Genomic DNA, 12,500 nt, shown 5'->3' with positions numbered 1-12,500 from the left:
ACTGCGCCACCGAGTCGAGTGTGTGTGTGTGTGTGTGTGTGTGTGTGTAGTCGTGTGTGTGTGTGTGAGCTGTAGTTTGCCAGTCCTTGTGGACAATTTCGCGCTATGTATATTTCACCGACATAGACTATAGTATGAAATTTAATTGATTAAATTTGTCATTGATATTGAAGAAGATTTAGACAAAATAGACCAGTGATCAAAAAAGTAGTAACGAAATATAGTTCAAGTAAGTGTAAAGATATACACAGAGGTAAAGATAATACTAAGTACTAATAAAAAGCTAAGGTGCTTGTTGGTCGGGAGGTTTAAAGCATCAATACTTGGACGCTAGTTCGAAGTGAAAGCAGATTGAGTCCTATCGGCAGAATGCGAGTTCATATTAAAGGCATACTCTATTGAACTACCTGCTTTAAAAAAACCTCCGCAAGGTGACAACTTTCTAACTACTCTGAGAGGGGGACGTCATGATTTTGAACCAAAACTACTAAGATTTATTTGGATTTTTTTTTAAGTTGAGGTTGAAAATTATTTCGGTGTAATGATCAGTAACGACCTTAAATGTGGAAGTATTTAATTTTTACTTCAGATAAAGCAAACAAGGTCCAGGAGTGATAGCAAGATCCTTTGACTTCAAGAACTCAATTGTCAACAACCATTTGGAATATTCTGTTTCTGTATAGTAGTAATATCTCATTGAAGCTACTGGCAGATTGGAAAGGGTACAGAGGTGAGCCATAAAATTGACTCAAAATATAAAAAGAGATCATGCAAAAAATGTCAAAAACATTTCAGTATATTTTACTTAAAAAAAGAATCTTAAGGGGGAACTGGTACAGGTCTTCAAGACTTTAAACGGGACTGATATAATCAGAAATTATAGAATTTTCATGTTAGATAGTAAGAAAATCATGTCAGATAATATTTTCTGGACAAATGATTTTATAGTCTCAGGGGCCAACCAGAAGAATCTTAAAACTGTAGGAAACTTGAATGGATTTTTGAAAGAAGGTGCATAGTTTACATACTGACGAAGGCTTTTGGTTAGATATACTAGAAGAGGTGGTAGAAGTGGTGATGGTGGTAGTGGTAGTACATGTATAACGTAGGGAAACCTCTTACCAAAGACCACATGACCTCCGTGAGTACTACAGTCGTTTATGTACTCTGATTCCATGTACATCTTACAATATGATTGTTGGCAGGGCAGACAAGCGCACATGTACCTCACACAGGCCTCACGGTATGCCGTCAGGTTAAGACGTGCTTGGTGGCATTCGATGGAATCCTGGAACAAGAAGTCCGATCGTGAATACTTTTTGTCTTTACTTTACCGATCCTATTTCATGCTGTCGCTACAATTGCAATTATCTAACTCTTGCCTGAAGAAACAGGTGATGAGCGTGTTTGTATGTTTGCGGTCGGGTAAAGGACATACATCTCTATGGGAAGTGACTTTGGACTGATGTCTGTGTTATATTAGTATAGGAGCAGCTACTAGTTGGCAGATCTTCTTGTTGGAAAAGGCAGAAAAAATATAGTTGAAGTTGATAGAGACATCTTAAGCCCGGGTCCTGGGATTGAGTGTCAACCCCTTGGTGCTGCATCTCCAGATCGTCGTCGTCGTCGTCGTCGTCGTCGTCATCATCATCATCATCGTCATCGTCATCAACTGGGGGCATACATGAGGGAACGAGTTGCTTCACTCACACTACGGCTCCAGTCTCCATGGTCTCTCCGAGCAAACTCCAATGCAGAGACTCTTCCCACTCCAAAGAAATCTCGACATGTTCAATCAACTTGCCCTAGCCATGAAATCCGTGGGCGTCCATTTCACCTCCTCCATCGAGGGTTGTCTCTTGTGGAGACAGCCCTGTGAGTAGAATCAACATCAAGGAAATGTGCCACATGCCCACATAGCTGGAGTTGACATTCACGAATTGTGCTTGTAACTGATATAGACTGTGTCTCACAGTACAGTCTTTGGTTTCATATGAAGTAATTTCAGCGATACCCCATGATCCTCCGAAGGCACTTAGTACCAAAGTACATCGGGGCACCTCTTCATTTCAGCATTCAATGTCCACGTCTCACAGCTGTACAACAAAATAGGAGGTACAAGTGACCTCAAGATTCAAATGTTAGTCCTCCTGCATAAATAATGACAACACCATATGCTCTAGTTGAACAAATCCATAACATCATGGACAATGCCAATCCTTCGAAGTACTTCCTGATATAACCCACCACTGTTATGCACTACACTACCAAGTTATGTAAATCTTTCCAAGACCCCCCAATGTCCTCGCCACATGCATAAACAAACTGAACTGTGTCATTCAGTTAACCCATAAACTCCTGGACCTTGGTCTTGGTCCAGGAGACCTCAATTCCAAGCTGTCTCTCCTCCTTATGCAGTGACTTGAGGGCTCTAATCAGAACATCCAACGACTCCGCAAGAAGGACAGCATCATCAGAAAACAAAAGGTCAGTTACCTTGGTGTTGCTAATATATACTCCATGCAGGTGTTGAACAGAGTTGAGGCGAGGACACACCCTTGCCTCACTCATGAATTAACAGGAAATAAGCTAGACAGACATTATCCATACTTTACAGAACTTTCTGCTCCAGAGTGTAAACCAGATATCAAGTCAATAATCCTGCCAGGAATCCTACGGATCTGCAGATCTCAGAGTACTCCACGATGTACCAAGTCAAAGGTCTTCTTGAGATCAACATAAACTGCAAGAAACCCCTTACGTCGGCGCTCCACAAGAATACGAAAAACTAGGATCCGATCAGTTGTTGACTTACCTGGTGTGAGCTGTTCCGGCATCTGAAACCTTAGCAGATGTGAACGAACCCGTGTCAGCAATAGATGTGCAAGTACCTTAACTAGCACACTGAGCAGTGTAATGCCGCGGTAGTTGTTGCAGTCCTACCGGTCTCTTTTCCCCTTCCAGATAGGGACGACCAGATCCTTTGTTTCCAGTCAGAGGGAATGGTACCAGACTGCCAGACAGCAGACAGTACCGTATGCAACCCACGGATCATGGCCTCATCTCCAGCTTTCAGCAGCTTCGCACTGATGTTGAACATGCCAGCTACCTCTCCACCCATCAACTCTGTCACAGCCCCTTTTGACCTCTTTCAGAGAGGGCGGAGATTCGTTTATCAGTGGATCAGAAACCAGCACCTAAACATCATCTACGCGAAGCTGTCCACTTAGAGGGTCATTCATGAGCAACTGCTCAAAGTATTCGGCAAAGGGGCTACACCCCTGCACACCTGACACTAGTTTGCCATCAGCTGTTCAGATTGTGCTCCTCTAGGTCACAGATTTGGAGCATAGTTTTTTCAGGGCACGGTAAGGCCTGAGATCATTTGCACTAAAATGGACCACGACATCCTCAGCTTTTCCCCTGACGTACCTCTCCTTATCCATTCTCATGAAAGCTCGAGTTCGCCGCTTCTGAGTTCTATATTGGTCCAGGTCCTCAGCCATTATGGCAGGACAGCCCAACACTCCAAGGTCTCCCGCGACCCCACACAACTCTTCGACCTTGGACGTTCTCTAATACATTCCTCAGTAGCTTTTAGTTTCATGTTTAAAAGTGTCCCGCAGTTCTTCGGGATCCTCAAGAAAGGTAAGTACTCCAAACCGATTAGATACTCCTCGGCACACGTATCATTCCCGAGTGTCTCCAGATGAAAGCCAGGTGGGTTAAATCATGGGATTCTCCTGGGTTTGATACGTAGTTTGAATGTTGCGACCACACCTCTCTGATAGGTCCCATAGATATTGGCACTTCGATCAACTCTGCAGTTCTGTAGGATCTTCCAACGAGTACTAACAAGTATGTGATCGACCTCCTTGGCCACTCCTCCGGCATTACTATACCATGTCCATAGGTGTGAGTCTCGTCTCTGGAACCGAGAACCGCCATTCCTCAGCCCTCATGCTTTTACAAAGTTTAGAAGGAGAGAGCTGCTGATGTTCCTGGTTCCAGACCCATGGGGGTCAATACATACTTCATAGCCAACTCTGTTGTTGCCGGTAATCACGGTGGAGTCGCCCAAAACAATAAACGTGTCTCGTGGTGGGCACTGGTCAACTACAGATTCAAGCTTGGGATCGAAGATCTCCCTCGCTTCAAGGTTATATGCCTCAGTAGGAGTATATCCTGCAATAAGAGAGTTGAAACACAAGGTATGCTTCAGCTTCGTTAGCATCATATGTTCATCAACCGGGAAATTTTAGCAATGGCGTGTTGTTAGTTGGCCAGATATGGCTACAGCTACTCCTGTGAGGTGGGTCCCATTGATTTGGCCCGAACAGAAGTAGGTGAAAACCTCACCACTAATTTCGCCGCTGCCTGGTCTTCTCACTTCTGAGAGCCACTGTAGCTTCCTGAGCTCCGCCGATAAGGAGGATAGTCGGTCGTCCTGGGAGAGAAAAAGAATGTTTCAGGCGCGCACACGGAGAGCCCAACGGAGGTTCACCCGGGGTCTGGCTCGACGTGTTCGTGCCTTATTTGCAACACCCCGGTACCCCGTGCAGCGGGTTTGGTAATTTTGAAGGGGATAGGTTGCAAGCCCATCCCCATCATGTGTTCAGTATAGTTGCCATGAACATATGGCTCACTCTCCCATGCCTCCATCCACCACCGAGCTCAATGAGGGTAGACCGGGATTTGGGTATACACTAACCAAAGAGTCCCAGGAGTCATGGGAGAGTATACGCATCCACCATTTTGACACTATGGGATGACATCCGCGGACCGTGCAGCGTCGGCCCAGGCGGTAGTTGCTTGACTCAGGGCGTGCTTGACAAACAGATTCAATTCAAATTACTCGGTTGATTATCCTCTCTGAGCCAAGAGGGGTCACCCGTCCTGTCCTCAATAGAGAACCAAGGAAGCATGTTGCTAGTCCCAAGAGAGCATCTCAGTGCAACCATGGCACTGGTACATCACTCAGTCCCCAAGACCTCTGTCTCCGGACACTGCAGGGATGCCACGCACAGCAAATACTCGGGTTAGTGACACATAACAGTCCATTGGCTCAGAGTTCATCGGCCCTTTTAACGGTTTTCTTTTTCATCCAACTGGGTGTCCAACACACCCTCTTCACAAACGGTCACCAGTGGGGGAGCCGGTTTAGTCGCCAAAAATCCGACCATGTACCAGTAGATGGAGGTGAGAATACTGAGTTTTGAAGATGGTTTTCAGAAAGATAAATTTATCTGACGTTTATCTTTGAGGACAACCTCATGCAGGTACCCATTATTTGTTCCTGTATGAATACATCAAACAAATGAACAGAGTGTGTTTGAATATGGCTGGAGAGACAACACATGATTACATGTAGGTATATCCACATGTGTATAGAACTGGAGAGAATCTTGTAAATATATAACTAACATTTCACATATGCATATATATATATATATATATATATATATATAATATATATATATATATATATATATAAGGCTATATGTCCGTTTCAATAAACGAACATAAGTATATATCTTACTATTCGTATGATTCAACAGAAGGTGAAGTCTATACATACATACAAATTCCAGCACATTGTGGTAATGTGCTCCACTTCAGTCGCTGTGAGTGATGAGCAGTTGCGACCGTGATACTGATTCTCATTGGAACAACTATAGGAAGCCTGTGGAGAGAACACAAATCAATAGGAAATAATCACAGTACAACATCTGGGATAAGTCTGTCTCATGTAGAAGAATCTAACATAAGAACATAAGAATGAAGGAAACTGTAAGAGACCATAAGGCCTACACTAGGCAGTTCCGTATCCATCAACACCTGTCATCCCCATCCATAAAGTTGTCTAATCGTTTCTTAAAACAACTAATAGTTTCAGCGCTTACTACATGGCTACTAAGTTTATTACCATTTGTCGACCACCCTATTAGTAAACCAATTCTTGTCTATTTCCTTTTTAAATCTAAATTTGTCCAGTTTATATTCATTACTGCGAGTCCTGCCCTGTTGTTTTTATATGATGACCTTGTTTGCATGACCCTTGCCTTTGATCCACTTGAACACCTCTATTAGATCACCCCGCACTCTGCGTCTTTCCAGAGAGTGTAAGTTAAGGTGCCTAAGCCTCTCTTCGTAAGGTAAATTTCTGAGTCCTTGTATCATTTTGGTCATTCTTCTCTGTACTGATTCTAGTGAATTGATGTCCATTCTGTAGGACGGAGACCAAAACTGTACCGCATAGTCAAGGATGGGTCTAACTATCGCTAGATAGAACTTAATAATTACCTCTGCACTTCTATTCGTTACCGTCCTAGCAATGAAACCTAATGCTCTGTTAGCTTTATTCCTGGCGCTAATGCACTGTTTCCTGGTTTTAAGGTCTGGACTCACTAGAACTCCCAAGTCTCTTTCGCACTCAGTTTTCTCTAGAAACGTGTTATCTAAGCTGTATCTATTTTCGTGGTTGTGTAGCCATTTCACCGACCATGTGAACAATTTGTTAAGATCATCCTGCAGAATCTCTGCGTCGTCTCCTGACCTAATTAGGCGTCCTATTTCAGTGTCGTTCACAAACTTACTAACATCACTATTTATCCCGTCGTCTAAGTCGTTTATGTACATAATGAACAACAAGGGACCCAAAACTGAGCCCTGGGGGACCCCACTAGTAACATTACCCCACCTAGATTTTATTCCATTTATGGTGACCCGTTGTTTTCTGTTACTAATCCAAGCTCTAATCCATTCTAACACTTTTCCTCCTATGCCATGGGCTTTGATTTCATTTAGTAGTCTCTGGTGTGGCACCTTGTCGAACGCTTTGCTAAAGTCAAGGTAAATAACATCGTAATTATCATTGTTATCTGACGCCTTATATACTTTAATGTAAAAGGATAGAAGATTAGTCACACATGACTTACTCTTGGAGAAACCATGCTGTGAATCACGAATTAAATGATATCTTTTGATGTGTTCTCTGAGTCTATTTACTATCACTGATTCAAGCATTTTTCCTATAACCGATGTCAAACTGATTGGCCTGTAGTTGCATATAAACGATCTATCTCCCTTCTTAAAAACAGGAACAACATTTGCTTGCCTCCAAGCAGTAGGCACAAAACCAGTGTCTACTGATTTATTAAATATTTCAGTTAACTGGTCACAGATTTTAAATTTACACTCCTTAAGCATTCTCGGAAAAATTTCGTCTGGACCCGGGGATTTTGTAGTTTTAAGTCTGTCAATCTGCTTGACTACTTCTACTTTACTAATGCTGATATTAGATAGAATACTTTCTTCATCCCGTCTGAAAATCGGATCTCAGTCAGGTACTTTATCTAACCTCTCATTAGTAAACACCGATAGGAAATAATTGTTAAACTCCTCACTCATTTTTTCCTCCGATTCTATCATGACATTTTCATCGTTTTTAATTGGTCCTATTCTTTCTTTATTTTTTTGTTCTATAGAGACGAAAGAAACCCTTTGGGTTGGATCTTGCTTGACTAGCAATCTTAATTTCATAATTACGTTTCGCTGGACGTGTATTCTTTTTAACCAGCTTTGCCATTTCGTTATATCTTGATCTAAGGTGTGTTTCCCCGTTTTTTATTTTTACGTAAAGTCCTCTTTTCATTCTGATCTCATGTTTCAATCTGTCCGTCATCCATTTGGGAGTATTACTATTTTTCCGTATTGACTTCAGGGGGATAAATGTATTTTGTGCATTAATAATTAAATCAGTTAGATTGCTATACATTTCATCCCAATTGCTGACCTATCTGTTGAGCCCTCGTCCCTAAATGACCTGACCCAAGGTATGCATATTACCCTCCGTGGCCCGACCCCTGGCCATGACCTGACCCCCGGTGACGCACCGAGACTCGACAATATCTGAAACGTCCGCAACGTCCGCATGACATTTCATATTCAATTTCAAATAGGCTTTTATATTGTCAAAGTTTGCTCTTCTGTAGTCTGGTACTTGGACGTTATTCGTACTTTTTAATTCTTCCCAAATAATATCAAATCTTATTTCTTGATGATCGCTAGAGCCTAGACTATATTACACTTTCACGTTACTCATTAGGTACTCATTATTAGTTAAAACTAAATCTAAGTAGACTCCCGCCTCCCTAGAGGTTCTCTTTACACCACAGAACGAACTAATTCCGAACACCCTGCTGAGGATATGAAATGATAATGATAAAAGGGGGTGGGAGCCGGATCTTGTGAAGTGAACGCACGGAAAAAACTCCATACATTGCCACTGATGGTGTTCGACTATGATGCGCCATCACTGTGACAGACATAAATCTTTGATGCCATTATTTGAATCCATACTTTTCGTTCTAGGAGCAACTTAATGTGATAATTAAACCACATACCCTCCAAGAGTTGAAGAAATAACTGAGACTAGAGTCGTAGTTGTAGTAATAGTGATGTCGAGGAACTAAGTCGTATTTCTTTTTCCCGTCGTAGGTGCCGCATAGGCCGTAGTGGTTCCACTTGTTGTAGGAAGGAGTATAGATCCTTACATCTGGATTGATATCCTTTCCATACTCAACCTTGGGGAGAATAAGAGAAAGAACGCGGTTATTGGAATATCCATGAGCGTTGGAGAGAGTTCAGTGGAGGAACTTCAAGAAACCATGAGGGAACATACATCTTTGAATGATTATTGGCCAGTGCTCCAGGCTGGGAAAACATTGACACCTTCCGCATAGAGGGATATTGGCTTTATCAAGACTAAGGCCAAGAGCTCTATTTCCGTTGCGTAGTATCTATTTAGCAAGGAAGAGGATACCCCAACCTCAACTTCAATCAAAATATCCCGTACAGAGGTATTCTTATTCTTTTATCCTGTCTTCCATAGGCCAATCAACTGCAAACGACTAAAAGGATTGCAGTAGATTCAACCTTCTCTCCCGTTACAATAGGTATTCTCAGTGTGAGCACATTGTCAGTATGGTTAGTTTTATTACACCGGCTCCAGATTACATTCACAACCACATCCATTCAAATACGACCAAAACTCCACACACTTCTCTCCTATTTTAACCTAGCCTATCCTAACTTAGCCTAACCTAATCTAAGATAACCTAACCTAACCTAACCTAACTTTGTTAAGCCGGAATAAGATACGATGATGAGGCACAAAGACTGCTTTGTCTCCCTCTGCAAATAGGCCGGTTCTACATCGGATCAGTAGGGCCTAACTTCCAAAACAACACTGAGGATTTTAATAACCCTATTTCTTTTTTCAATACAAACGGAACTGTAAATGCATGACTTTTCACAAACATCTCCCTGCAAGTTAAGATTTACATCAAATAGATTACATTGACAACCGTCGTGGACAGTGAATTCCATACTCATCTCGTAGTGCCTGAATCTTTGCTTAATCCCAATAGGCACTGGCCACTGGTGACTCACTCTGGCGATCTGCATACCATAAACAAAGATGACGGTGTCGGTCACAGGCAAATCTAAGTTCTCTCTTTTTTATTGACGTTACTAATATCGTTATGATTAGAAACAGAAGAAGACATATTACTGATTGCAATCGAACACAAAACTTGTGTTTCACAATGCATTGTTGTGAACATCTAAACCTAGGATATATACATATATATATATATATATATATATATATATATATATATATATATTTATGAACCTCTTATATATATATATATATATTTATGTACATATTATATATATATATATATATATATATATATATGTACATATAATATATATATATGTGCATGTATGTCTATATATATTATATATATATATATATATATAATATATATATATATATATATATATATATATATATATATATATATATATATATATATGAAGATGGAATAAGAAGTCACAGGTCTAGTCCCGAGTTTCTGAGTTTATTCCTGACCGGTTTCGCTCTATGCTTCTTCAGAAACCGGTCAGGAATAAACTCAGAAACTTGGAACTAGACCCGTGACTTCTTTTTCCACCTTCATCAACTTGTCACAATATACATATATATATATATATATATATATATATATATATATATACAAATATATACTGCCACCGAGTGTTCCCACCTGAGATGTGAAAGGCTATTAAAATGGGACGGAGGATAGGACTAAGCATCCTACTCTGTGTAGCACCAAAGGGGATATTAAAAAAGTAAAGGTATAAGAGGGTCTGAGAGGAGTTTTTGAACCAGAACCTTAAGGTTTGCGTCCTTTAATGTGCGTGAGTGTGGTACAGATGAAAATAAGATAGGCAGTTTGTGAGAAGAAAGATGAATGTGTTGGTATTGAGTAAAACTAACTTGAAAGGGAGGGGTGAGTTTGAGTTTGGGGGTGTAGTGGGGAGGGTGTCAGGAGTAAAGAGAGGATGAAAGAAAGAAGGGTGGCTATATTAGTACGTGAAGAGATAGACAGGTAAGATTAATGTGGATGAAGGTAAAACTGGGAAGGGGCTTTGTATATGGGCCTGGTAATGAGAAGATTGTAGAGCAAAGGGAGACTTTTTGGATAGATTGAATAAATGCATAGATAAATGTTAATGTAGTGGTATTGGGAGACCTCAATGCTAGAGTCGGAGACAAACCAATAGACAGAGTGTTTGGGAAAAGTTGAGTGCCAGTAGTGGATAGTGGAGATGTGTCTAGAAAGAGATTTCATGATAGTTAACACAGTGTTTAGAAAAAAATAAAGCATAAGTACACATGGGAAAGGGTGGTGGATGGGAGGGTGGTAGATAGGGCTTTAATGGACCACATAGTGGTAACTAAGAGAAGAGTAGGGAGAGTTTTGGGTGTACATGTTCTTGAAGGAGAGAGTGGGGGAATATCAGATAATTTTTTTGGTGGAAGGTAAATTGAGAGTGGAGGATGAAGAAAAAAGAAAAGGGCATAGAGTAGGGAGGTGCTTAGAGAAAACCGTTTAAATAAGAAGGAAAAAGAGCAGGAGTACAAGGAGAAGTTGCGAGAAGTGTGGGAGGTGGTGAAGGATAGAGTGGAAGTATTTGTGGAAAAGAAACGATGAAGTGAAGAAGGTAGTAGGAGAGAAGAAGCGAGTATTTAGGGACTGGTTGCAAAGAGAAAAATATGAGAAGTGTAAAGATAAAGAAGGGAGGCAAAACAAAAGACAAAGGAGGCAAAAGAGAGCAAATGTAAAATGGGAAAGGAGTATGACAGAAATTTTTGAAAGCAATAAAAGTATATTTTGTAAGGAAATCAAGAGAGGAAGGGGAGATGAATCAAGTAGGAAAAAAGTAAATGGCGCAGATGGGCAGATCTTGATGGAAGAGGAGGCGGTAAAGGGAAGATGGGCGGAGTATTTTAGAGAGTTGTTGAATGTGGAGAAGGGTAGGGAGAGATTGGTGATGGCAGTGGGAGGCGCTAAGAAAATGACGGTGATGGGAGAGGAAAATGGAGGAGAAATAAGAAAAGATGAAGTCGAAGTAGCTCTGAAAATGATGAGAATAGGTAAGGCTCCTGGATTAGATCGGTGTCATACGAAGTGTTCGAAGAAAGGAGGTACAGTAATAGTGGACTGGTTGAAGAAGTTGTTTTAATGTGTGTCTAAGCTAAGGGAGTGCGAGAGGATTGGAGGATTGCCTGTATAGTTCCGCTTTACATGGGAAAAGGGGACAAATGTGAGTGTAGTAGTATCAGAGGGATCAGTTTGTTAAGTGTAGATGGGAAGGATTATGAGAGGGGATTGAGAGGGTTAGGAGAGGAACACAGGGAGTATTGGTGAGGAACAGTATGAGTTTAGGAAAGGTAGGGGTTGCGTGGATTAGATTTTTGTGGTAAGGCAGATATGTAGGAAAGCTTTGGGAAAGGCTTGTGACAGGGTAGACAGGAAGGCACTGTGGAAGGTTTTACAGATAACTGTGATTAGGGGAAAGCTGTTAAGAGCAGTCAAGAGAGAGAGAGAAAGAGTGAGTAGTTTGAGGTAAAAGTGGGACTACGTCAGGGCTGTGTCATGTCACCATAGCTGTTTAACGTGTACATGGACTGGATGGTGAAGGAGGTGAAGGCGAGGGTAACATATATATATATATATATATATATATATATATATATATATATATATATATATATATATATATATATATATATATTTATATATATATATATAATAAATCGAGAAAAAGACGAAGTGAGCCATTTGTTGTTTGCTGACAGGGTCTGAGGAGGGAATAGGGGAGTTAGTGACGGAGTTTAGAAAGGTGTGCGAGAGGAGAAAGTTGAAGGTAAATGTGGATAAAAGCAAGGCGATGAAATGTACAAGGGTAGAGGATGGCACTGAGTTGGAAGTAAGCCTAAAAGGAGAGAGGCTGGAGGAAATGGATATATTTTGGTTTTTGGGGTCGCATGTGTCAGGAAAGGGAGGAATATAGGTGGAAATAGATTGTAGACTGAGAGAAGCAAGTAAATGTCTTGGGGGATTAAAAAGTGTTATGAGAAATAG

At 41.1% G+C, this 12,500-nt stretch overlaps 1 protein-coding gene across 1 annotated transcript in view; it reads right to left on the bottom strand.

Annotated features, from left to right (window-relative positions):
- The window catches only part of LOC143027042 (uncharacterized), a 128,640-nt gene that overhangs the window by 2,513 nt on the left and 113,627 nt on the right, over positions 1 to 12,500 (bottom strand). Inside the window, exons 14-16 of the mRNA XM_076187904.1 lie at positions 8,406 to 8,585; positions 5,579 to 5,683; positions 1,123 to 1,288 (exon numbers count right to left, since the gene is read on the bottom strand). Of these exons, the coding sequence (XP_076044019.1) occupies positions 1,123 to 1,288; positions 5,579 to 5,683; positions 8,406 to 8,585 (451 nt within the window). The remainder of the gene's footprint in view (positions 1 to 1,122; positions 1,289 to 5,578; positions 5,684 to 8,405; positions 8,586 to 12,500) is intronic.

This window comes from Oratosquilla oratoria, chromosome 7 (assembly GCF_046742065.1).
Source record: "Oratosquilla oratoria isolate Oo_2021 chromosome 7, ASM4674206v1, whole genome shotgun sequence".
Lineage (NCBI taxonomy): Eukaryota > Metazoa > Arthropoda > Malacostraca > Stomatopoda > Squillidae > Oratosquilla > Oratosquilla oratoria.
Note: the sequence above shows the minus strand (reverse complement) of the source record. Positions and strands in the feature narration are given on the sequence as shown.